The sequence below is a fragment of the Carassius gibelio genome, chromosome B19, assembly GCF_023724105.1.
Source record: "Carassius gibelio isolate Cgi1373 ecotype wild population from Czech Republic chromosome B19, carGib1.2-hapl.c, whole genome shotgun sequence".
Lineage (NCBI taxonomy): Eukaryota > Metazoa > Chordata > Actinopteri > Cypriniformes > Cyprinidae > Carassius > Carassius gibelio.
In genome coordinates, this window is record NC_068414.1 from 9,716,252 (window position 1) to 9,738,819 (window position 22,568).

General features: G+C 37.8%; 1 protein-coding gene across 12 annotated transcripts in view; it reads left to right on the forward strand.

Moving 5' to 3' along the window:
• The window catches only part of LOC127979205 (thyroid hormone receptor beta), a 121,241-nt gene that overhangs the window by 91,045 nt on the left and 7,628 nt on the right, over positions 1 to 22,568 (forward strand). For 10 of the 12 annotated variants that reach the window (XM_052584518.1, XM_052584512.1, XM_052584519.1 and 7 more), the window contains 6 exons: positions 7,992 to 8,092; positions 8,411 to 8,558; positions 9,773 to 9,978; positions 11,358 to 11,444; positions 12,145 to 12,291; positions 18,988 to 19,246. In XM_052584518.1, the coding sequence (XP_052440478.1) occupies positions 7,992 to 8,092; positions 8,411 to 8,558; positions 9,773 to 9,978; positions 11,358 to 11,444; positions 12,145 to 12,291; positions 18,988 to 19,246 (948 nt within the window). The remainder of the gene's footprint in view (positions 1 to 7,991; positions 8,093 to 8,410; positions 8,559 to 9,772; positions 9,979 to 11,357; positions 11,445 to 12,144; positions 12,292 to 18,987; positions 19,247 to 22,568) is intronic. The other 2 variants (XM_052584522.1, XM_052584523.1) reach the window with 2 other exon arrangements.

A 22,568-nucleotide genomic window follows, 5' to 3' on the forward strand; every position in this document is an offset into this window, starting at 1 on the left:
AAACGTACATTAATAATTTTTGTACATTAAGAATTTTGATAATATATTTCGCATCTCCAATACGCATTAATCCACAAATGACTTAAGCTGTTAGCTTGTTTAATGTGTCTGACACTCCCTCTGAGCTCAAACAAACCAATATCCATCCCGGAGTAATTCATTTACTCAAACAGTACACTGACTGAACTGCTGTGAAGCCAGATAATGAACAAAAGATTGACTCACTCTCGAGTCAAGAACCGTTTCTGTCAGACGCGTCAGATTCGTGAACCGAGGAGCTGATGATACTGTGCATTTGTGATTCAGTGTTAAGCAGACCGACACACAGAGCGTCTGAACTGAACTGATTCTTTTGGTAATTGATTCTGAACTGATTCTGTGCTAGTGTTATGAGCGCGGGTAAACCGAGGGCTTGAATGAAGAGCAATCATCGCCAATGACGTCATTACGTCGAGCGCAAAAGAACCAGAGAACCGTTTTCTTCAACCGGTTTATTGAATTGAACTGTCCGAAAGAACTACTGGTGATTCGAAAATGATGCAACCGGTTCTTGACTTGAGAACGAGTCGTTATCTGGCTCGGCTTGGTGTTCATCGTCAGTTCTCTCTTCACAGCAGTTCAGTCAGTGTACTGTTTGAGTAAATGAATTACTCCGGGATATTGGTTTGTTTGAGCTCAGAGGGAGTGTCAGACACATTAAACAAGTTAACAGCTTAAGTCATGTGTGGATTAATGCGTATTGGAGACGCAAACCATCTAAATGATTCAGTTCGATTTGGTGAACTGGTTAAATCGAATGATTCGTTCACGAAAACCGAACATCACTACACTTGAACGCACTCATAACAGACCCGGAAGAGAAGACAATGATGAATGCCGAAGTCGTAGATTTTCTTTTTTTTTTTTTTTGGACCAAAATGTTTTTTAGATGCTTCAAAATATTCTAACTGACCCTCTGATGTCACATGGACTACTTTGATGATGTTTTTCTTACCTTTCTGGACATGGACAGTAGACCGTACACACAGCTTCAATGGAGGGACTGAGAGCTTTCGGACTAAATCTAAAATATCTTAAACTGTGTTCAGAAGATAAACGGAGGTCTCACGGGTTTGGAACGACACAAATTAACCCTTTAACTAACCACATGTACTTACTATATGGTTAGGGTTTGGCTTAGGGTTCCTTGCATGTAGTTATGCATAATGTATGGTCATTATAATAGTAAGTGCATGTAATATGTGTAAGGACACCATAAAATAAAGCGTTACCCAGATTTATTAATAGGTGGATAGACTTTAATCCTGATGTTTTTGGCAGGACAATCTGAAGAGAGTCAACACAGTATTGCTATGGCAGATCCCAGATGCTGTTAACCAGTTCACTCAGGTTCTTGTCCACATATCTGCATCTGGTTAGCATTCTATTGATCCTGTGAGATAGAGATTACTTCTGACCCTCTAATTAACCTCCTAATCCTCCGTCCTGCCCCGTTCACAGCCCTGCTGGTCTTTAGGGATAGGAGTTAAGCAAGGGGGGCAACCCTTTTGACACTAAGTGTCATTTTCAAATTTTCTTCTAATCCCCTGCTTGCAAGTATCATCACCTCATTGTCAAAGTATTGTTTCCAACAGTGTGTGACATGTGGCTATAGATGTATATTTCTTTGAAAAGACAATTTTTTATTTATTTTTTTCATCCGGGTCCTGCAGGTTTTGGAGTGTGTTCAAACTTGATCAACCCTGCGTGGTTGAAACTGAAATGATTTCTTTGGTTCAGTTGGGTTCGACGATTTGATTGCCTTTATGGAGCTCGTTAGAGAGGATATTTAGATAACATCACTTGATTAACTTATATGGAAAGTATTTCATAACTGCCTAATTTATCGTTGGTTAAGTTTGTGTGCTGAGTCAAACTACACTCTTAAATATAAAGGTGCTTAAAGGGTTCTTAACCAGCAGTGCCATAGAACCATTTTTAGTTCCTACAAAGAACCGTTCATTCAAAGGTTCTTTAAAGACCCGTTTCTTTATTTACTGTTTATAGAACCTTGTTTCGCTAAAAAGAACCTTTTGTAAAACAGAAAGTTTCTTCAGATGTTTAAAGGATCTTCATGGAACCATTTAGACAAAAAGGTTCTTCTATGGCATTGTGAAATACAGACATATATTTCTATAATGATATTTAACACATCCGTAATTTTGCTGCGGCTTGTAGGAGGATCTTTAGGAGTTTAGGAGTGATATGTTGAAAGTAATTTGGTAATGCGGTTAAACTTTCAAATTTCCTTTTAATGATCGATGGTTGAAGGTTTGTAAAATAATGTCACCTCATTGTACCCAGTTTTTGTACCAAGACTTTATTATTGAAAACTAAAATTAATTCTACAAAGTATATATGCAGTGCTGCTTAAGATTTGGGGTAATATGAGGTCTTATTTTAGTCCAATTCTCGCTCTTAACAAATCATTAACAATGACTTTTGCCTCAATAAACTCCTGACTATTAAAAGTTAGTAAGCTAGTTGTTAAGTTTAGGTGTTGAGAGGGATTAGAGATGTAGCATATGGTCATGCAGAATATGTGCTTTAAAAGCACTAATAATAGGCATGCTAATAAGCAACTAGTTTAAAGTGAGAACTGCTCCCTATACTAAAAAGTTACATTCTTGCAGATTAAGCTTGTTTTATTACAAGTCTTGTTTTATTAAAGCCATTTTACTAGTGCGCTGAATCAGTATATCCTGCCAGCAGTCCTAACCTGACGCTGGTCTTTATTTTCCACAGATTATGAAATTAAGATGATTAGTTAATTGATCGCTGCCCTTGATTTGCTCTCAACAGGGGCTGAATTATGTCTAGATCAGTAACCATATTGATCAGTTATGTCTAGATCACTAATAGTATTGATCAAGGCCTCTTGCCATGACAGCTTGTAGCTTGGCTTCTCTTGTAAATCACATCGAGCCATCACGAGTCCCTCACTGTGGGTCTTTTGTCTTTGTGCTGTTGGGAGTCATGGGTGAGTCTTGTAGGGATGAGAGCGTATTGTTTTGGTCTTTCCTCAGGTCACCCTTGCCGTGTGTTTAAGGTGGCCTCAGCGAAGCTCTCTGCTCAGGTAAGGCTGGGGACATCTGGCTCAGGAAGCCATGTCAACCCAGGCCCTATCCCCAGTGCTGTGAGGGCCACCATCCGAAACCTGAACATGACCAGCCTTGAACCCCGGGACCTCAAGTGATTGATCCCAGAGGGAATAAATTGGTGGAAAACACGCTAGTAAGTGCATAATCACTCAGACCTGCCAAACTGAGCACACGGGTCCTACATAAACCAGCGAGCCGCCTTTTGAGACTCAGAGAGTGAGCAGTAGGGTTATGGAGGTGTTTCTGATTATTGGGAAACTTTAGGATCTCCACTGCTCTGTGATGAATCAGTCATCTTCGAGGTGTTGAGGAGGCTGCAGTTGGGATTGTGGGAGGATGTTTCTTCCTTAAATCTAGGAGTGTTATTTTTGGTAAGTTTGTCATGTTTCTTCAGTAAGATTATATGTTATGATAACTGCAGTCCAAAGTAACTGTATGTGTTTGTTTTAAACCTGTTCTGATGTATTGGGTTTGGATGTTGACATCTGCAATGTCAAGAACATTAACAGTCCTGGATATTTTAATTACTGGGCAATTGGATAATGACTGTATGCAATTAGGTGGAAATGCCCAAAGTGGTGAAGGGCTGTTAAAGGCCACAGGCTCTAATCCAGAGCGCTTGATGTTTAATGCAGTTTACCTATAATGATCTAGAGCATTGTGCGCCGGCTCGGTAAAAAAAAATTAATAAATAATAATATAAATTAAGCGAATCAATAAAGCATCCACGGTCCAATACTCACTATTAACAAACCATTAACTTGCTGATTATTAATAGTAAGGAAGTTAGTTGTTACGTTTATGTTTTGGATACATGATTTAGAATATGATACGTGCAGATTATGTGCTTTCTAAATACTAATAATAAACCAATGTGTTAATAATAGGCATGCTAATAATCAACTAGTTAATAGTGAGAATTGGTCCCTATGCTAAATTACCAAATTTTCAAGATTTCTAATCTGAAAACGCTTTCTTACATGTGTTTTGTGGCATTGTAATGTGTTCTATATCATAGTATAGATCAGATATACTGAAAATATATCTTGTAAATGTTTGGGGGTTGCTTCTTTTTTCAAGCACAGAGCAGATGTGTGCTAATGTGTCTGAATGTTGTTTTTGGCGGTTAAATCTTTATGAAATCCCTGTGAAGATTAGGCTTATGTGAGACGGTCACCTCATCAAAAAGTTAAACTGGTATCAGGCTGTGTTGTGGAGGGGCTTTGCCTCAGGAGTCCTTGCTAAAAACAGCTGTTACCTGCTGCTAACTTTGGCTGTCTTAACTCTGAGCGTCATAACCCAGTTTCCACATCCGAGTTATCTTGATCCAAGGCACTGTTATATAGTATGTTCCTGAAGATTTATAATAAAGACTTCAGTATTTTTTAATGATTCTTCAGTATATAGACAGTGGTTTTGCTGAATGGACTGTGTGGTGGCAGTTGGGTTCACACATTTAAATGTTGCTTTAAATTGTATTTAAAGTTATATAGAAGATTAAAAAAGAATGTTGAACTAATTTGGTAAAACTTTACAATAAGGTTCCATTTGTTAACGTTAACACTGAAAATACTTCTAAAGCATTTATTAATCTTAGTTCAGGTTTATTCCAAGATTTACTAATACATTATTAAAATCAAAAGTGTTGTATTTATTAAAATTATTTTATTAACTAACTTTATCAAATAAAAATAATGTAATGCATTGCTTATTATCAGTTAATGTTAATTAATGCATTAATAAATGGAACCTTTCTGTTATGTGTTGCTCCTCTTTTTTTTTTCAGATGAAAAATATGGGTAACACTGTATTTTAAGGTGTCCTTGTTACACGTTACATTTACTTACTTATAACAACAACAAAAAATACTCTGCTAGTAACTCCAAACCAAACCCTAACTACAGTATATAGTAAGTGCATGTAGTTAATCAATATTGCTCAGTAGTTAAATGTATAATTACACTGTAACAAGGACACCTTGAAATAAACCAAGATATGTTTGTTAAATGACAGGCATACAGTGGTCTTTTAGTATACTTCAATTTGTAAGTGCACAACTATCAGCACATTGTGTTTGTTTGTACGAACAAATACTTCAAAAGAAAAAAATCTTCTATCTTCTGTAAAAAAGCATTTGGATTCTGCAGACATTAGTGCTCATGGACAAAAGTGTGTTTTTCTGTAGGACAGTAAATGGACTGATGGCAGGACCGGTCCACATTTTATTCATTGCATGGTCATTTGCATGAAGTTATGCATTAGTAAATGTCTGAAACCCTCACATGTGTCACGAGTCGCTCCGTTTAGGATTAGGCCAAATGACAATCAATAAGACTGATCAGAGCTTAAGACCAGCGCATGAAGCGCCTCACATCTGAAATCAATAAACTTCAGCTTTTTGGGATTGTGATTGTAATCTCAGCATCAGGCTGGGTCTGATGGCGACATTAGCATTCAGGGATCTGTTTGAAGGTGCGTCATGCACATGTATGATGGCCTTCCGTCCGAGGATGTGTCCCCCGGCTGTTCAACCTCTTGGATTTGTCCGGTGTCAGATTAAGAGCGCGTGCTTAGAAATCTTCAATTCACCCAATTTGGCAGGGCGAGGGGCGAGTGGGCGGGTGGATTCTCCATATATAAGAGCCAGTGTCCTCCAGGGAATTTTCACGCAGTTTGCTTTACGACTTCATGTCGCCAATGCGACTGCCGATCGCATTCTGCTCAAGTGCTTTAAGCTCAGACATTTCTGTCACGTTATCTTGAGATTTTTATTTAGATCATTTTTTTGTGCTTGTGTGTGGTTGTGCCTTTGAAGATTTTCGTAATGAATTACTGCATGTCAGACATGTATGACATAGGCCCCGGTGTGAGCGGGGGATATGCGGGGCCTCCCGGAGGAGAGTATTGCATGTATGCTGGAGAAGGGCCAGGTTTCGCTCGCTGTGAGCCGCAGCCGTTACACCACCATCCTCCCAGCATGGAGCAGGCCTGGCCGCCCAGCCAGCCCTACGGGTGCCCGTTCACTGGGGGCAACCCTGTGTTCAAGAATGAGTTGTGCTCTATGGAGGTGCCTCTCAGTCACTACCACCAACCAGACTACTACTGCGATGGCAGGCCAGACTTCTCTCAGATGCAGTGGATGCAGGGGCCACACAAGAAAGGTATCGCAAGCTCCAGGAGAAGCATAGAGGTGCTATTGAGTGCCAGAGTTTTCTTCTTGAGCTGTTTTTAAGCTTATAATTGGCATGTTTTTACATGCGTAATAGTCTAATATCTCAGTCCAAAAAGAATGTACTCAGCAATTATAGTCAGTAAATGATGTGTTTAAATGTGAGATTGGATTAAGTAAGATTTAAAGAGTTTATTAGCAAAAAACAGATCAAATATTTTTTCAAAAATCATGTTTTATTGTGTTAAGATTTACTTTTTATTGTTGTTGTTGTTGTTTTTAACCTAATCCAAATAACCAACTGCAGTTTGATTGAGATTAATTGGAATGCACAATGAAAAAGCGTGATATTTGAAAATTGTAAAAAAAAAAAATCTGCTTTTGCAAATGAACTCTTCATTTTGATTTACAACTTTTAATGCAGTCTTTTATTGTCTGGCGTTTGGGGATTGATTAAATGTACAGCAGTGGATACTTCTCAAATGTGTCACTGCAGTCGATACTGAAGACAAGCTGAAGGAGCTTTCCTCAGGACTAACTTCATATGTCCGAGACATTTTTCAAAGGCTTGTAATCAGCTGTGTTTTGGTGATTTGTTTTTGTAGGAGATGTGTGAAGTTCGTTTTCCTCAGATGTTCTAGCTGAGTAACACACGTTTAGTTCATCACATTAAAACTATTATTAACATTGTTGAAAACACTCTGATTTTATTTATTTTTATAACTGAACAACTTGGCTTGACACAATAACTTAATTCTAGTGCAATTATATGCAACACTTTTTAAGTGTGGCTTAAGAGTCTGAATAGTTTTTGCTGCCATTGTATGTCTGTGTTCTCCGTTATATCCTTAATTTGTGCCACTCAGAAAAATCAGTGTTAGCAAGCAGAGTTGAGGAAAGTTATTTTTAAAATTAACGTATTACAATATTACGTTACTCCATAAAAAGAAAAGGAACCTCAGAAATATTCTTGTAAATGTTTTTCTTTACTAGTAACTTGAAATGAGTAATCCGGTTTTATAACTTGTGTTAATTGTAATGCGTTATCCCAACACTGTGAGTAAGTATTGGAAAAGCTTTTATTACAGTATAGTGAAGCTGCTGTCTTCTGGACTGAACTTGAAGAGTTACTCCTTTAAAGACCTGTTGCAGATACTCATGGAGCTACATTGTGTAGTGTATTGATCTTCAGTGTAGGATGGAGGTTTGGGGTATTGTGTGTTGTATTGATTTGTAAGGACACAGACAGAGGAACAGAAGGTTTGAGCTCATGTCCTCCTCTTGACCTCCACTAAAGGTTTCAGATTGATTTGTGAGCTGCTGCAAGCTGCCTAAACATATGTGTGCCTTAAAACTTGTATTTCCTTGTGTTTATGTCTCAATATAAAAGCATTCGGTTAAAATGATCCTTTTTCCTCTATTTTTTTTATTTCTCGTCTTTCTCACATTGCTCTGTTTTCTCCTATACTTTTATTTATTTGCAGACTCTTAGTTTTAGTCACAATGTAGATGTTATAATTGGAAATCAAAACCTGTGTGATGGTAAATTTAGAGTATTTTTGAGTTTTTTGTAGTTTTAAAACTTTACAAACAGTTTCAATTATTTTCATGCAGATATTTTCAGGTTAAATTAGCTTATTGTATTGTAATGTGTTTTTGACTGTAGCTGTAACTTCTTATAGGGTACATACCAAGTTACCTGGACAAGGATGAGCTGTGTGTTGTGTGCGGGGACAAAGCGACTGGATATCATTACCGCTGCATTACCTGTGAGGGCTGCAAAGTGAGTTTTCATCTATAGAAAAGCACACTGTAAGAAAATCTGTAGCAAAGCGCACTGGTAATTTTCTGTAAAATTTACAGATATTTCCCAAACCCTAAAACACAACACAATGCTATGCATAATAAAAAAAACACGGAAGATTTCTTTATACGAACAGTAAACTGGACCCTATTTTTACATACTCTTTTTAAAAGTGCATTAAGTACACTATTAATTACATTAATTAAATGTCATAATTATCAAACTCTGTTTAAACTAATTTATGATATTTCGAGGAAGGTTCATGCTTGGTAATTAAATGAATTCTTGTTTTTAAAGGGTTTTTTTCGACGCACAATTCAGAAGAACTTGAACCCGACATATGCGTGCAAGTACGAGGGAAAGTGCGTCATTGACAAAGTCACGCGCAACCAGTGCCAAGAATGTCGCTTCAAGAAATGCATTGCTGTCGGCATGGCAACAGACTGTGAGTAACACACCTTCTGCAAATACAGGCACTTTACCGTCTCAGCAGCCGCCAAAAAGTTGATTTTGTGTTTGAATGGTAGATAAACAGACAGACGTTAGCTATGTTTCTGTCCACCTATTTTTATGCACAATTTGGGATATTGCATAAAGAACGCTGGATGGAAACGCAAAGATGTTCAGCAATTCTAAAAATGCACATAAAAAAACTACATTTATTATCCAGTAAGAAAAAATACCAAATAATTCCTTAATGCGCATTAAAAATGTATTACATTTCAAATTTGCACCTAACATACCTGTAAATAATAAATGCTCTATTTTGTATATTGTGTTATTGCTATTTTGTACATTGTTTATTTTGTATATTTGTATATATTTTTTTTTATTTTCTGTCTTGTCTTGTCACTGTCATTCTGTTGCACTGTGGAGCTTCACTAAAACAAGTTCCTTGTAATCAAGGATGGACCGTAGTGAAGTATTTTTACTCTGCTTTAAAAGTACTTTTCAAGTGTCTGTACTTTATCAGAGTGTTTTGGTTTAGAAAACTTTACTTCACAACATTCCAAAACATAATATTGTTTTTTTACTGCACTATGTTTCATATTAAATATGATTTAATACTTAATTAAATCTATTACGTTCTTCCTTTTACTCAAGTAAAAGTAATTCAGAAGTTAACTTAAGTACAAGAAAGTAAGTACTTAAATATTAAAGGTAAAACAAACACCAACTTTTCTTTTTGTAGTGCAGTAAAAAGTATAACATTATTCTTTGGAATGTAGTGAAGTAAAGTTTTCCAAAGAAAAACATTATACAGATTTTTATTATTATTATTATTATTATTATTATTATTATTATTATTATTTACTTGAGTAAAGTAAAAAATAATTCACTACAAAAAGGCATGAAAAAGCCCATCAAAATAACTAACAATAAAAATACTTCACTACTATCATCCTCTGCTCATAATTTATTGTATACAAAAATGATTCTATGCAGTGCCTTCTCCTACTGCAGTGAATGTAATTTTAATTTGAGATATTTAGCGCAAGGTAATCAGAAAGAGATTATTTTTTATTCTCTTTAATTCATTAGATGGAAACGGTGTTATATTTACAAATGTTTTACATTTTGCATCCAATTTTGCATTTAATTTGTAACTTTTAGCAGTTCTGTGTAGTTATTGCACACATGTTGTTGTCCGTCCTCCAGTGGTGTTGGATGACAGCAAGCGTCTGGCCAAGCGGAAGCTGATCGAGGAGAACCGCGAGCGGCGGCGGCGCGAGGAGCTGCAGAAGACGGTTTGGGAGCGACCCGAGCCCACGCAGGAGGAGTGGGAGCTGATCCGGGTCGTCACTGAGGCCCATATGGCCACAAACGCCCAAGGCAACCACTGGAAACAGAAGCGCAAGTTCCTGGTGAGAGGTCTCTTCCCTGACGAGCGCAGCGATGTTTCTTGTGGTTAAGGATGTTTCTTTATTTTGGGTGGGATTCTGTTTTTTGTTTTTGTCTTTTTTCTTTATTTTACCCTACCACAACCCTAGATTCCCATTCCCCAACCCTTCCCACACAATTCCCAAGCCCTTCCTCACCGCTGTTCCTATGTTAATATGTGTTTTTGTATCTCCTTGTAGAGTGGGGAGTGTTAGATGGACGCTGGAGTCTCTACCACAAAGGCAGCAGCACTAACTTTAATGGAACACCTTTGTCCTTCTTTTCTCAAGCTCTGTTTCCTAAACTAAAACTTCTATCTCATGTTTGTTTCTTTCTGATCTTCTTCTCTCTTTCTTTCTCTAACCCAGTTTCTAATTGTTCTTCTGTTCTCTTAAATCTAACTCTCCTCTACAGATTGAAGTTCTGTTTGAGGACTCTTTTAACACTGCTGTGGGTTTCCATGAGACGTCTAGTTGTCTTCTTAAAATGGTTGCAATAACGTTTCATTTCGCCATTATTTTTACGTTCTGCAAGTTACAGCATTAAGAGTTGGTTTAATATATTTTCTGATTTGAATTGTGTATTTTCTAAACCACTAGATAAAATTGCAGCAAGACACAATGACATAAGGACATTTTGTGTGTGTGTGTGTTCGGTAACACTACAAGTTCAGTTAAACTTCACTTACTCTTCAGTGGGGAAAAAAGCGTTTGAGTTGTTTAGTTCAGTTTCTGATTCGAGATTTGTTAACATTGCTGAAAAATGTTCTCGGAAGTATATGTAAAAATGTATGTATTTAAATATTACTCATCATTAAAGTGCATTGGTCTATATAATTAGATTTTTACTTTTTGAATAAAATTTGAAATATATAGCGAAAATGGGGCTCATTCATGAAACACAGACACAGAATACATTTCTGTGTTAATTGTTCATAAAACTATCTTACACAAGTTGTTGGATTGAATTAAATGATTTTAACAAGCCTTATAGCCAGTGTTAGGAAGGTTACTTTGGAAATTTTATAGGTTACAGATTACAATTGACCCTATCTAAAAGTATAACTATTTAAATTACTAAAACACTAAATCACCTAGTCCTAATTTCCATATACTGTGTAGTAGAACGTCAAATTTGTTTTCCTAAACCATTTCACTGTAAAAAATCAAATCGTGCAGTTATCCCGTGCGTAATGCACGATTATTTTAAAGCCTGGAAATCCATGGAAACTCCACACTTACTTAATATCTCACTGTCACTTTCTGTCTGCACTCTCACCTGTCCAGTTTAAACTTGTTCTTTTTAGTTGACTTGACTCGGGTTCTTCATTGAAACTTCACGATCCCTGTTGATTGCCCAACAGGTCGAGGAAGCAATGCTACTTAATGAAATAACATGTAATTTATTCTGTACTTCTGACCAGAGTGCAGTGGGGGTGAAGGAAGCCAAGGTAAGAACCAGCAGAGCAAACACATTTAATTATGTTTTTATCCAAACCAAACGCTCTCTCAAATTCTCAGCTGCTTCCATTTCTGTCACGTGTTTTTTTTTTTTTTTTTTGCGGATAAATCGATGTGCTGAATGCTTAAGGCATTTGTTTGGTGTGTTTGTGTAGCTCTCTGCTCGCTGTGTCAGAATGAAGGTGTACAGTACACAGAAGAGGAAAGCTGAATAATTGACTAATGTCAAAGGGGAAAATCAGGCTGGTTTTGTGCTGTACTCAGCTCCCAGTCTTCATCTGACCCTCAGTCTGGCTTTGTTTTTTTTGTTGTTTTTTTTGCTCTGTCTTTCACATCACATTTTTCTGGTCAAAAGGGGCACAAATCTAAAAAAAAAAAAAGAAGAAAAGAATATAATAAAAAATAACATTCAAATATCAGTGGATAACCCTAGTCAATACACTCCCCACAGAAGGAGATACGCTTCTCTGCTCATATCTTCTAGTTTAAGTTTCTCATCTTTCCTCTTTTCCCTCTTAATAACTGGGCTCCACTCGTTTCAATGATGTGTCTTGCTGTATCTCTGGCATTCTTTGTGCTTTAGAGGGGAATGAGGATTTGCTGTGTCAGACCTTTGTCTCTGTGATTGTCCACTTCCTGTAAGTGCCTGTGTTACTGAGCACGATGCCCCTCCCCTTCCTGTCATTGCAGCCTGAGGACATCGGTTCTGCACCCATCGTCAACGCACCAGAGGGGAGCAAAGTGGACATAGAAGCCTTCAGTCAGTTTACAAAAATTATCACCCCCGCCATCACTCGAGTAGTGGATTTTGCCAAAAAGCTGCCCATGTTCTGTGAGGTAAGAATGACACCTCAGCCCATTGTAGCATACATCAAAAACAGGGAATAAAAATGAGCTCGCATCCAACCAAGTGGTTGGTAAATGTGGGTCGATGTACAGTGGCCGGGAGAGATCAGCATGCTACAAATGGAAAAACACATGCAAATTAAGAAAACATCTTCATCAGTTTGACAGCACACAGGCTGCAAATGCTCACAACACAACCATAAAAGGAGCATGCTGCAAATAGGCAGAGACCACTTCGGAAATTTTTAAGGGAACCCCAAAATGACAAACATGACTGGGACATGTTTATTAAAGAGCCACACAGATGGGAAATCAAAACTTACCTGTATTACAGTGTATGATGTAGCTGTCCATCAGTGTAAACAATGTGCAAAGTAATTAAACCAAAAATTAGTTATTGGCTTCTAAAGTAAGGAGTCGACTCTGAATCGCTGAAACGAGTCGTTATAGATTTCAAATCTTTTGCCCATCTCTATGTACGTCACTAGGACACTTTGCATAATAATCTCCGCCTACCGTCTTGGGAGAAATGGAACTCTGACCTGCCCCCCCCCCCACACAGACGCTCTGGTTGGTGTGATAGCATCATGTCGAGGAGACAGTGTGTTTTTAATTGTAAGGGCAAGTTTGTTTTATTTTCACTGCCAAAGAATGAAGATCAGAAGAACAAATGGCTAAAATTAATTTTTACCACAATAACAAAGCAGTACAACAAATCCCTTTTGTTGTGTTCACAACATTTCACTGATGACTGCTTTTCTAATCTCGGTGAGTACAAGGCGGGATTTTCAAAGCGTTTGGCCATAAAAGAGGGTTCATTACCAACTTTATTTAGACCAACAAGCATCTCCGAATCACAACGCGAAGTATGATTATGAAGTTATGTGTTTGTTTTCTCCCGAGCGTCTTATCAGTATTTGTGCTGTCTGCAGCCCTTGTTTGCGCTGATCTTCATTTACAAACACGTCATTAAAATGAAGTGTAACAAGTGCTGCTAACAGATTTTCTGTGATAAAGTAGTCCATATGAAAACAACGCGATGTCCGTTTTTCACGTCTCCCTTCATTATATCTAATGTGACCACGCCCCCACGCTGAACGCGCTATTCAGATTCAAACTGAAGCGCGCGGCTTGAATACGCACACACAGAAGAAAAAGCAGCGAGACTGTTAAAGTTTTTTATTTTACTGTTTGCTTCGCGATAAGAGGAATAAGACATAATTCACTCCAAATAGATGCTAACGCATAGTTTACCATGAAGTTGTGTGCGGAACAACCAATCAAAACTGACTATGTTAGTTGACCAATCAGAACACAGTATGCTGCCGAAAGGTGGGGTTTAAGGAAACTGAATCTTTTGAACAGCTTTGCGCGAACCGTTTGGGGATCTCTGAGAATTGAGGTAATTTTAAAATGATATTTTGACAAAATGACAATGTTTTTTAACCTCGGATGGATTTAAACCTATTGTACAGGACTTATAAACAGTGAAAGGAAGCTTAGAATTTTCATCTTACTGGCTCTTTAATATTTGCTCTTAAAGGTGAGTTTTTCATTTATTTTGACATCCATTATACAATTCCTTGCAATTGCTTTTTCGTGTGTGGATATTGTTAGCCTAAATAAGTTGACGAAATACACAATTAGGCTACTGTAAATGTGAAACATTAGCAGGCAATACGCATGCTGTGGCCAGGAGATGATGGGTTCATTGCATGTAGTAACTAAGCTTGCCTTGGTCCTTTTTTAAACATTTATATGAGCTTTAAAGAGATTATTCACCCAAATTATTTACGTTTGTCAGCTCACATTTTTCTAGACCTCAGTCACTTTCTTCGGTGGAGCATAAAAGAAGAAATTTTAAGATTTAAACAATTTTGGTTACCATTAACTACACTGGAAGTCAATGGGAGCTAAATGGTTTGGTTATGGCAACATTCATCGAAATATCTTCTTTTGTGTTTTGTAGAGAAAAGAAAGGTGCAATCACATAGACCTTACTTACAAAAATTAACCATAGTCTATGATTTTACTATTAAAATTAATTAAACTTCTAAAAGAGCTTGGTGTAGTTTCAAATGCTGCACAATTTATTGTGGTTCATGCAAGCCGATGATGGCCACATCGAGTGCGATTCCTGCTTTTGGAAATCCCACATTTGCGGCTATGGACTGTTCTCATTGCGTCAACATCAATCTAGCCCCTCTGCACTTGCGGATCACTTTCTTTACAAAGAACGAATCCATCCCTCGCACCCTCCTATTTCCTTCCTCCCAAGAACCTGAGGAAGAAACAGTAGGACAGAGGACTTCAGCACTTGGTCACAAGCGGAAATCGGCTCAGATCCCGCGTGCCTCACCCTTGCCACACAGAGAGGTTTCCCCTGTCCCATTCACCAAGGCTGACCAGCATCCCTATGCTAGTGCGAGCGATCTGGTGTTATTTGGGGGAAGTGACGATGAGCTGCCCGATAACAACATGTCATTGGCAGCCTCAGAAGCAGAATGGTAGCTGACCCCAACCCCTTTGCCTGACCGCACCCAGCACCGCCAAAGTTGGGATGGGTGCTGAACTTCTCAGAATCCTCTCAAAAGCAGATTATAGTGGCCTCCACCAGAGGAGCCCTCTCACAGCCGTCTGGACGAATGGTTCCTGTCGGGGCACCGTCAGGCCTTTCGCCAGCATTCCTCGCCATCGTTCCTAGCCATTCTTTCCAGAACTCCACGATGAGCTCACAAGGTTATGGCGCACGCCCTACTGTGTAACAGCCCTGGCTCCCTTGGGAGAACTCTCACTGGATGGAACAGGGCATGGACATGGGAACAGTTAGCAAGAGAAAGGCTGTCATAACAGATGCCTCCAACACAGGTTGGGGGGGGGGCGTTGTGAGAGGGCAAACCGACTTTCGACCATTGGAAAAATTGTGGTTCTTCCAAGCTGTGGGCTCTGCACCATTGACCACTCAACGCGAGCCTGCAAGCATTCCAGAATGCATGTTAAACATAATTTAGGAAGATTGCGTCAAAGCATCTGAACAACATTATTTAGGAAAACAGTGGTTAATAATGCCAAATGACAGTTAAAGGCAGTCCATCATTGAATTCGCTGAAGTCATCATCTCATTTCAGTTTAAATAGTATCTGTGCAATCACTTGCAATAAAGTCAACGATATTGCTGTAAATGCGTCCCCAACTTAGCAAGCCAGAGATGACAGCGACAAGGAACCAAAACTCCATCTGTGACAGAATAGAGAAAAAAGTTTGGGAGAAACCAGGTTCAGTCGTGGGAACAAGTCTCCTCTGACCAGATGAAACCAACAGTTCAATTCCAGAGTGCAGCAAAGTCAGCAAAGTGCAGAAGAATCATCTGTTTCCTGTGGTCTTGTCCCGGTGGTCATCTGAGACAATGTCTTTACAGGGGATCTGTATCTGGGGCTCTAGTTGTCCTGGTCTCTGCTGTCTTTCAGGGCTGTAGAGGTCCTTGCTAGGTGCTGATCCACCATCTGGGCTGGATACGTACTGGATCCGGGTGACTGCAGTGACCCTCTGGTCTGGATACAGACTGGAACTGGTGGCTACGGTGAACTCGGAATAAGAGAGAAACAGACAAATATTAGCGTAGATGCCATTCTTCTAATGACGTAGCAGTTCCCGGTTTACCTAATTAATGCACCCTAAAAATACTTTAACAGATTTGATATTAGAAGCTTATTAGTGTGTTATGTGTAAACCAGGTTAAAGAGATGGGTCTCTAATCTAGATTTAAACTGCAAGAGTGTGTCTGCCTCCCGAACAATGTTAGGTAGGTTATTCCAGAGTTTAGGTGCTGAATAGGAAAAGGATCTGCCACCTGCTGTTGATTTGATATTCTAGATATTTTCAAATTGCCGGAGTTTTGAGAACACAGTGGACTGTGGAGCATTATAATGTAACAAGAGCTTGTTCAAATACTGTGGTGCTAAACCATTCAGGGCTTTATAAGTAATAAGCAAGATTTTCAAATCTTTACAATGTTTGATAGGGAGCCAGTGCAGTGTTGACAGGACCGGGCTAATATGGTCATACTTCCTGGTTCTAGTAAGAACTCTTGCTGCTGCATTTTGGACTAACTGGAGTTTGTTTACAAAGCGTGCAGAATAACCACCCAATAAAGCATTACAATAATCTAACCTTGAAGTTTATAAATGCATGGATTAACATTTCTGCATTTGACAATGAGACCATAGGCCGTAATTTAGATATATGTTTGAGATGGAAAAATGCAGATTTACAAACGCTTAGAAACATGGCTTTTCTAAGAAAAGATTGCTATCAAATATCACACCTAGGTTTCTAACTGATGACGAAGAATTGACAGAACAGCCATAAAGTCTTAGACAGTGTTCTAGGTTATTACATGCAAGTTTTGCAAGATGCCTCTACAGGACTGAGTGGTCTATTTTCTCCGCTTGGTGCCTAAAGTCCAGTGAAGTCCCATCTACCTCTGATTTATCAGTGTTTTTGTCCTATTAATAAAGACTCTCTCCATCACGATCTGCTCCGATCACGATCGGCCAATCGTTATGCATCTCGTCAGTAAAGCCGGTTCTCTAATCAGCGGTAAATTAAATCAGGTGCGTGATTTCACATAGAGCAGCTGTTACTACACAGAGTCATTGTTAACTGAGAAGCTGCACTAATCCACATTCATTTTCAGCGTTTATTTGCGAATCTTCTCAGTTAACAATGGCTCTGTGTAGTAACAGCTGCTCTATGTGAAATCATGCATCTGATTTAATGACCTGATTTAATGCACCTGATGGAATATTAAAGGCAGCGAAGGATACATCTGTGCTGCCTTCAAAAATCGGCCAGATGAAGGCATCTCTGGAGACAGAAACTGAAGCTAACATTGAATTTGGACGTGCCTTGATGTGTTTCTACCTTGGAATGTGTCCTCCGAAGGCAGCATTTTCCAGTTTTCAGATGCAGCCATTGATTCACTTGTTTTATCGATGTATCGATTACAAACCCTGATGATGCATATGTATCGATTCGCCGATTTCAAACAGTAACTGATTTAATACGCTAAAAATTTAATGAATCACCATTTCTGAAATTGTTCAGTGCTTTCTAAATATATACACATTAAATTACTGTACTACAAGCAAGAATAAATGAAGACCTTGAACAGTGTACCTCGCATCTCTCCTTCACGTACTCCACTATTTGGAGTGACTCACAGGATCCGTTAGTGTCTGACACAGCTGATATGTCAAGTCAAGACACCTTTATTAATATTGTGCTTTAAACAAAATACATTGCGTCAAAGCAACTGAACAACATTCATTAGGAAAAAAGGAAAATAGATATGTGGCCATTAATGCTAAAATTAAGTTGTTTTACTTTTCTGTAGCTTTTCAATGGCTCTCAGCATCTCACCGTTGACAGTACCTGAGCAGTCGAAATCTGTGTATTTATTGCAGGGGTGGAGCAGAAATTTTAGTGTTTAAAGAATACACACAGTTCCATTGGATGATAAATGTGTTTGAACAATGTCATTGAACCGAATGTACAAAGGAAACTGTTAAAATAACCACAGCATTAAATGCAACCTTAAAATAAGAATGCAAGATTTATCTTATAATAAGATGCATGAAAGTAACATTTGTTGCTATAGTAAACAAACATCGGCGTGTGTTCTTTCAGAATCATAATTTGCCAAAGGATAGGAAAAGTTAAGTGATCTCTAAAAAGCAGAATAGACAATAAACACAATAAATGAATACAATTTATGAATGATGCAGTGCTAATTCACATATAATTTATTACAGTACAGAAATTATAACGTTTATTGTCTACCTTATTCTGTGTAGAAAATTGAAGTAATTGTTTGTAATATAAAAAACAATAATAAAATTTACATTAGTAAAAAATAGATTAATTTATAGATTACAAATGATTGATTATCTTCCAGCAGTGTATTAAATTTTCTTATAGCAAATTTAAAGTAATAGATATGTAATAAATAATAGCACCCCTGGTGTGACAAAATTTTAGCCTAAACGGAATACTTTTAAAGCTCCTTTTTTAAATCTTGGCATATATAAATTTTTATGTATGCCATGTCATGCCATAGCATAATTAAACTATCATTTAAAAATGGACAAAAGTGTCTTGAGAGTGTCCCATAAAATACTCTTTTCCTGTGTCTTTACGTGGATTTATGTGAATTGTTAATTGATGACAATCACCCCTTTGGTGGTTTAAGTTTTTTTTCCAGATGGAGGAAGTTCTCTCTCCTGTTGATTGAGTTAGGTCTAACACTGCTTTATGTATCTTTTGAGAAGATAATGCAGAGTGTTCTCCTGACAAGGAGGTGTCGTTATTGGCGTTTCAGACGGTTTGGGAGGGGGAATCCTTAGATTCTTCTGGAATGTGGTGATTCTGCAGGATATTGGGCTCAAAATAGCAAAGCCCCTACAGTTGTGAGCATTTGCAGCACATGTGCTGTCAAACTGATGATGTTTTCTCAATTTGCTGGTGCTATTTCTATTTGCATGTGTTTTCTGAAGTTGCTTTAGAATTTATCAAGACTGAAATGCATACAAATTTGGAAATTATATAATTTAAAGAAGAGATTACATGTTCGGTTGCACAATCGTACACATTATGACTAATTAATGTGTAATTTGTGTCCTTGTTCAGCTGCCTTGTGAGGACCAGATCATTTTGCTGAAAGGCTGCTGTATGGAAATCATGTCTCTGCGAGCAGCAGTGCGATACGATCCTGAGAGCGAGACTCTGACACTGAACGGGGAGATGGCTGTCACACGGGGCCAGCTCAAGAATGGGGGTCTGGGTGTGGTCTCTGACGCCATCTTTGATCTGGGTGTCTCGCTGTCCTCCTTCAACCTGGATGATTCGGAGGTGGCATTGCTACAAGCCGTGATTTTGCTTTCCTCTGGTCAGTTACATCTTTATCTTACATCTTTCAACCAAATCATTCATTCTTTTTCTTGTCTGTCATATTATGGTAAAATATGTTCACACAATAACCAGCACTTTTAAATATAATTGCAAAAATGTCCATCTCTCTGCTCTCCTTTGAGTTTTTGTTCCCATTTCATCTGATGCAGGCAAATGTCATTGTATGTTGAATGCTATTACTGTCGATGAATGGAAAAAAAGAGGGGGGAGGTGTTCTCAGGACATCATGATATAACCTTATAATCAGAGATGTATAAAGTACTAGAGAACCATACTTGAGTAAAAGTACAAGTGCTCTATCAAAAAAGTGACTTGAGTAGAAGTAGAAGTGCTCTTTAAGCACCACACTTAAGTAGAAGTACTAAAGTATTCAACATTTTTTGTACTTAAGTATTGCAAGTAGTCTATTTTAAAATGTACTACTCAAGTACTGAAAGTAAAAGTAGAAGTATTGTGTTATGTAGCTATTAAAGAAAGTAGTCAAAAGTTTGAACATATTGTTTTTACTATTTCAAATGATTAACCTAAAGGACAATCACAATTCCTTTGACTGTAACTTCTTGTAAACAAAAAACGGTTACTAGGGTTAGTTAGCCCAATTTGCAAAATGATGTCATTAATAACTTACCCTCATGTTGTTTCAAACCCGTAAGACCTCAGAGGGTCATTTAGAATTTTTTGAAGCATCGAAAATACATTTTGGTCCAAAAATAGCAAAAACTATGACTTTATTCAGCATTGTCTTCTCTTCCGTGTCTGTTGTAAGACAGTTAAAAACAAAGCAGTTTGTGATATCTGGTTTGCGAACAAATCATTCGATGTAACCGGATCTTTTTGAAACAGTCCACCAAATCGAACTGAATCATTTTAAACAGTTCGCGTCTCCAATACGCATTAATCCACAGATGAATTAAGCTGTTAACTTGTTTAATGTGTCTGACACTCCCTCTGAGTTAAAACAAACCAATATCCCGGAGTAATTCATTGACTCAAACAGTACACTGACTGAACTGATGTGAAGAGAGAACTGAAGATGAACACCGAGCCGAGCCAGATAATGACTCGTTCACGAGTCAAGAACCGTTTATGTCAGAGGCGTCCGATTCGTGAACCGAGGAGCTGATGATACTGCGCATGTCTAATTTAGCGTGAAGCAAACCGACACACAGAGCGTCTGGAACCGAACTGATTCTTTTGGTGATTGATTCTGAACTGATTCTGTGTTAATGTTATGAGCCCATGTGCAGTCAACGCCAATGACGCCATTGCATCGAGCGCAAAAGAATCGGTGAACTGTTTTCTTCAACAGGTTTATTGAATCGAACTGTCAGAAAGAACTAACGTTACTGGTCATCCGAAAACCGATGCAACCGGTTCTTGACTCGTGAACGAGTCATTATCTGGCTCGGCTCGGTGTTCATCTCTCTCTTCACAGCAGTTCAGTAAGCACGCGCAGTCTTCTTAATCGCTTGATTCGCTCAATGATGTGCCAGCTTCATCAAACCTGCTATCTACAGTTCTGGCAGTGGTTTGTAATGGAATGATTCGTAACATTATTATAATTGTAACGAGTAACGATGCAGCACATAAAAAAAAATATCGGAGTAAAAGTATTAAACTCAGCGAAAATATGTACCGAAGTAAAAGTGGAAGTAGGAGAAAAAAATAATACTCTAGTAAAGTACAGATACCGCCTTTTAGTACTTAAGTACAGTAGTGAAGTAGTTCTACTTCGTTACTATACATCTCTGCTTATAATTGAGTTATAAATTCAGAATTGCAATATATAAATACACAATTGCGAATTATACAGTCAGAATTGCAGGATATAAAGGCAGAATTGCTAGATACTGCTTGGAAAATCTTAATTGTGTGATATAAACTCACAATTGTGAAAAATTACTTATTTTCTTACAATTCCGACTTTTTTCTTGAAATAGACCATTAATATAGTTACTCACAATACTGACTTTTTTCTTGCAATTCTGACACTTTTCTCAGAATTGTCTGATATAAACAGGCCGTTATGTATAATAAAGTTAAAAATCCGGTTATACCTCAATCATGACTTTATAACACAATTATGAGTATATATCTTTCAATTCTGAGAAAACAATTCTGAATTACAAGATGCAAACTCACAATTGAGAGAAGGAAACAAAAACAAGTCTGAATTGTGAGATAAAAGGTCACAATTTTATTTTTATTCAGTAGCAGAAATCAGCTTTTATAGTTGTCGTCTTTGGATTTCTACTTACAAAATATTAGCTAATGGTAAATGGGCTTAAAGCACATTTATGTGGCACCTTCATAATCGAAACAAAGCCAAATGTAGTTGTGGTAAGGTAGTTGTTAAGTTTATGTATGCAAGCCCCTGCAGAGTTGTGTGCTTAGCTGAGCGTATTTCAGGATCTGCTCTTCCCTCACTGCAGGACATCTACCTCAAATGCTTCAAAAGCAGAACTGTTCAAATCATGAAGGACTCCAACTACCCTAGTAACTGTCTTTTCAGTTTGCTGCCGTCTGGTAAGCGCTTCTGTAGCCTGATGGCAAAAACTGAGAGACTTAGGAGGAGTTTCTTCCCCCAGGCTCCTAAACTCAGACCCAACCTCTTAACATCTGAATGTCTCAACTTAAAAATCACTTAATCAGTAAGATATTCATCATCCTCTACCTCATATTGACAACCTGTTTGCACATTCGCCTTTTATACATTCCTGTGTATCTTAATATTTAAGACAATATACTGTATACTTCCATGCACATTTTATTTCTAATCTATATTTAAGTCTACAGTATAGTTTTATTTTATATTTTATTTTTATATTTGTATGGTTTACCTTTTATTTCATTCTTTCATACATATATTTCAATCTGGTTATATATTCTCCGTATAATCGTGTATGTGACGAATACAAATCTTGAATGTATTGGGTGGAATTTGGGATGTACAATACGGTCATGCAGAATATGTGCTTTATAAGTACTAATAAACAGCTGATATGTTAGTAATGGGCATGCTAATAAGCAACTAGTTAATAGTGAGAATTGGTACCTGTACTTAAAAGTATTTCTGAATATCCTTATGCATGCAAATGATTGTCTTAAAGAAGGATATACTATAACTAAAATTATAGTTTTGAACAGTGAAAAAATATTATGAACTGCTAGATCACACAAAGCAGGGTCTTTGCTATCCTTCATGAGTGATTAATGCCGGTTATCAATACTAGCTGTGACTTCCACCGGGAGTCTGTTTAAAAGCTATTAGGCCAGCTGCAGAGGCTGTTCCTGAGTGC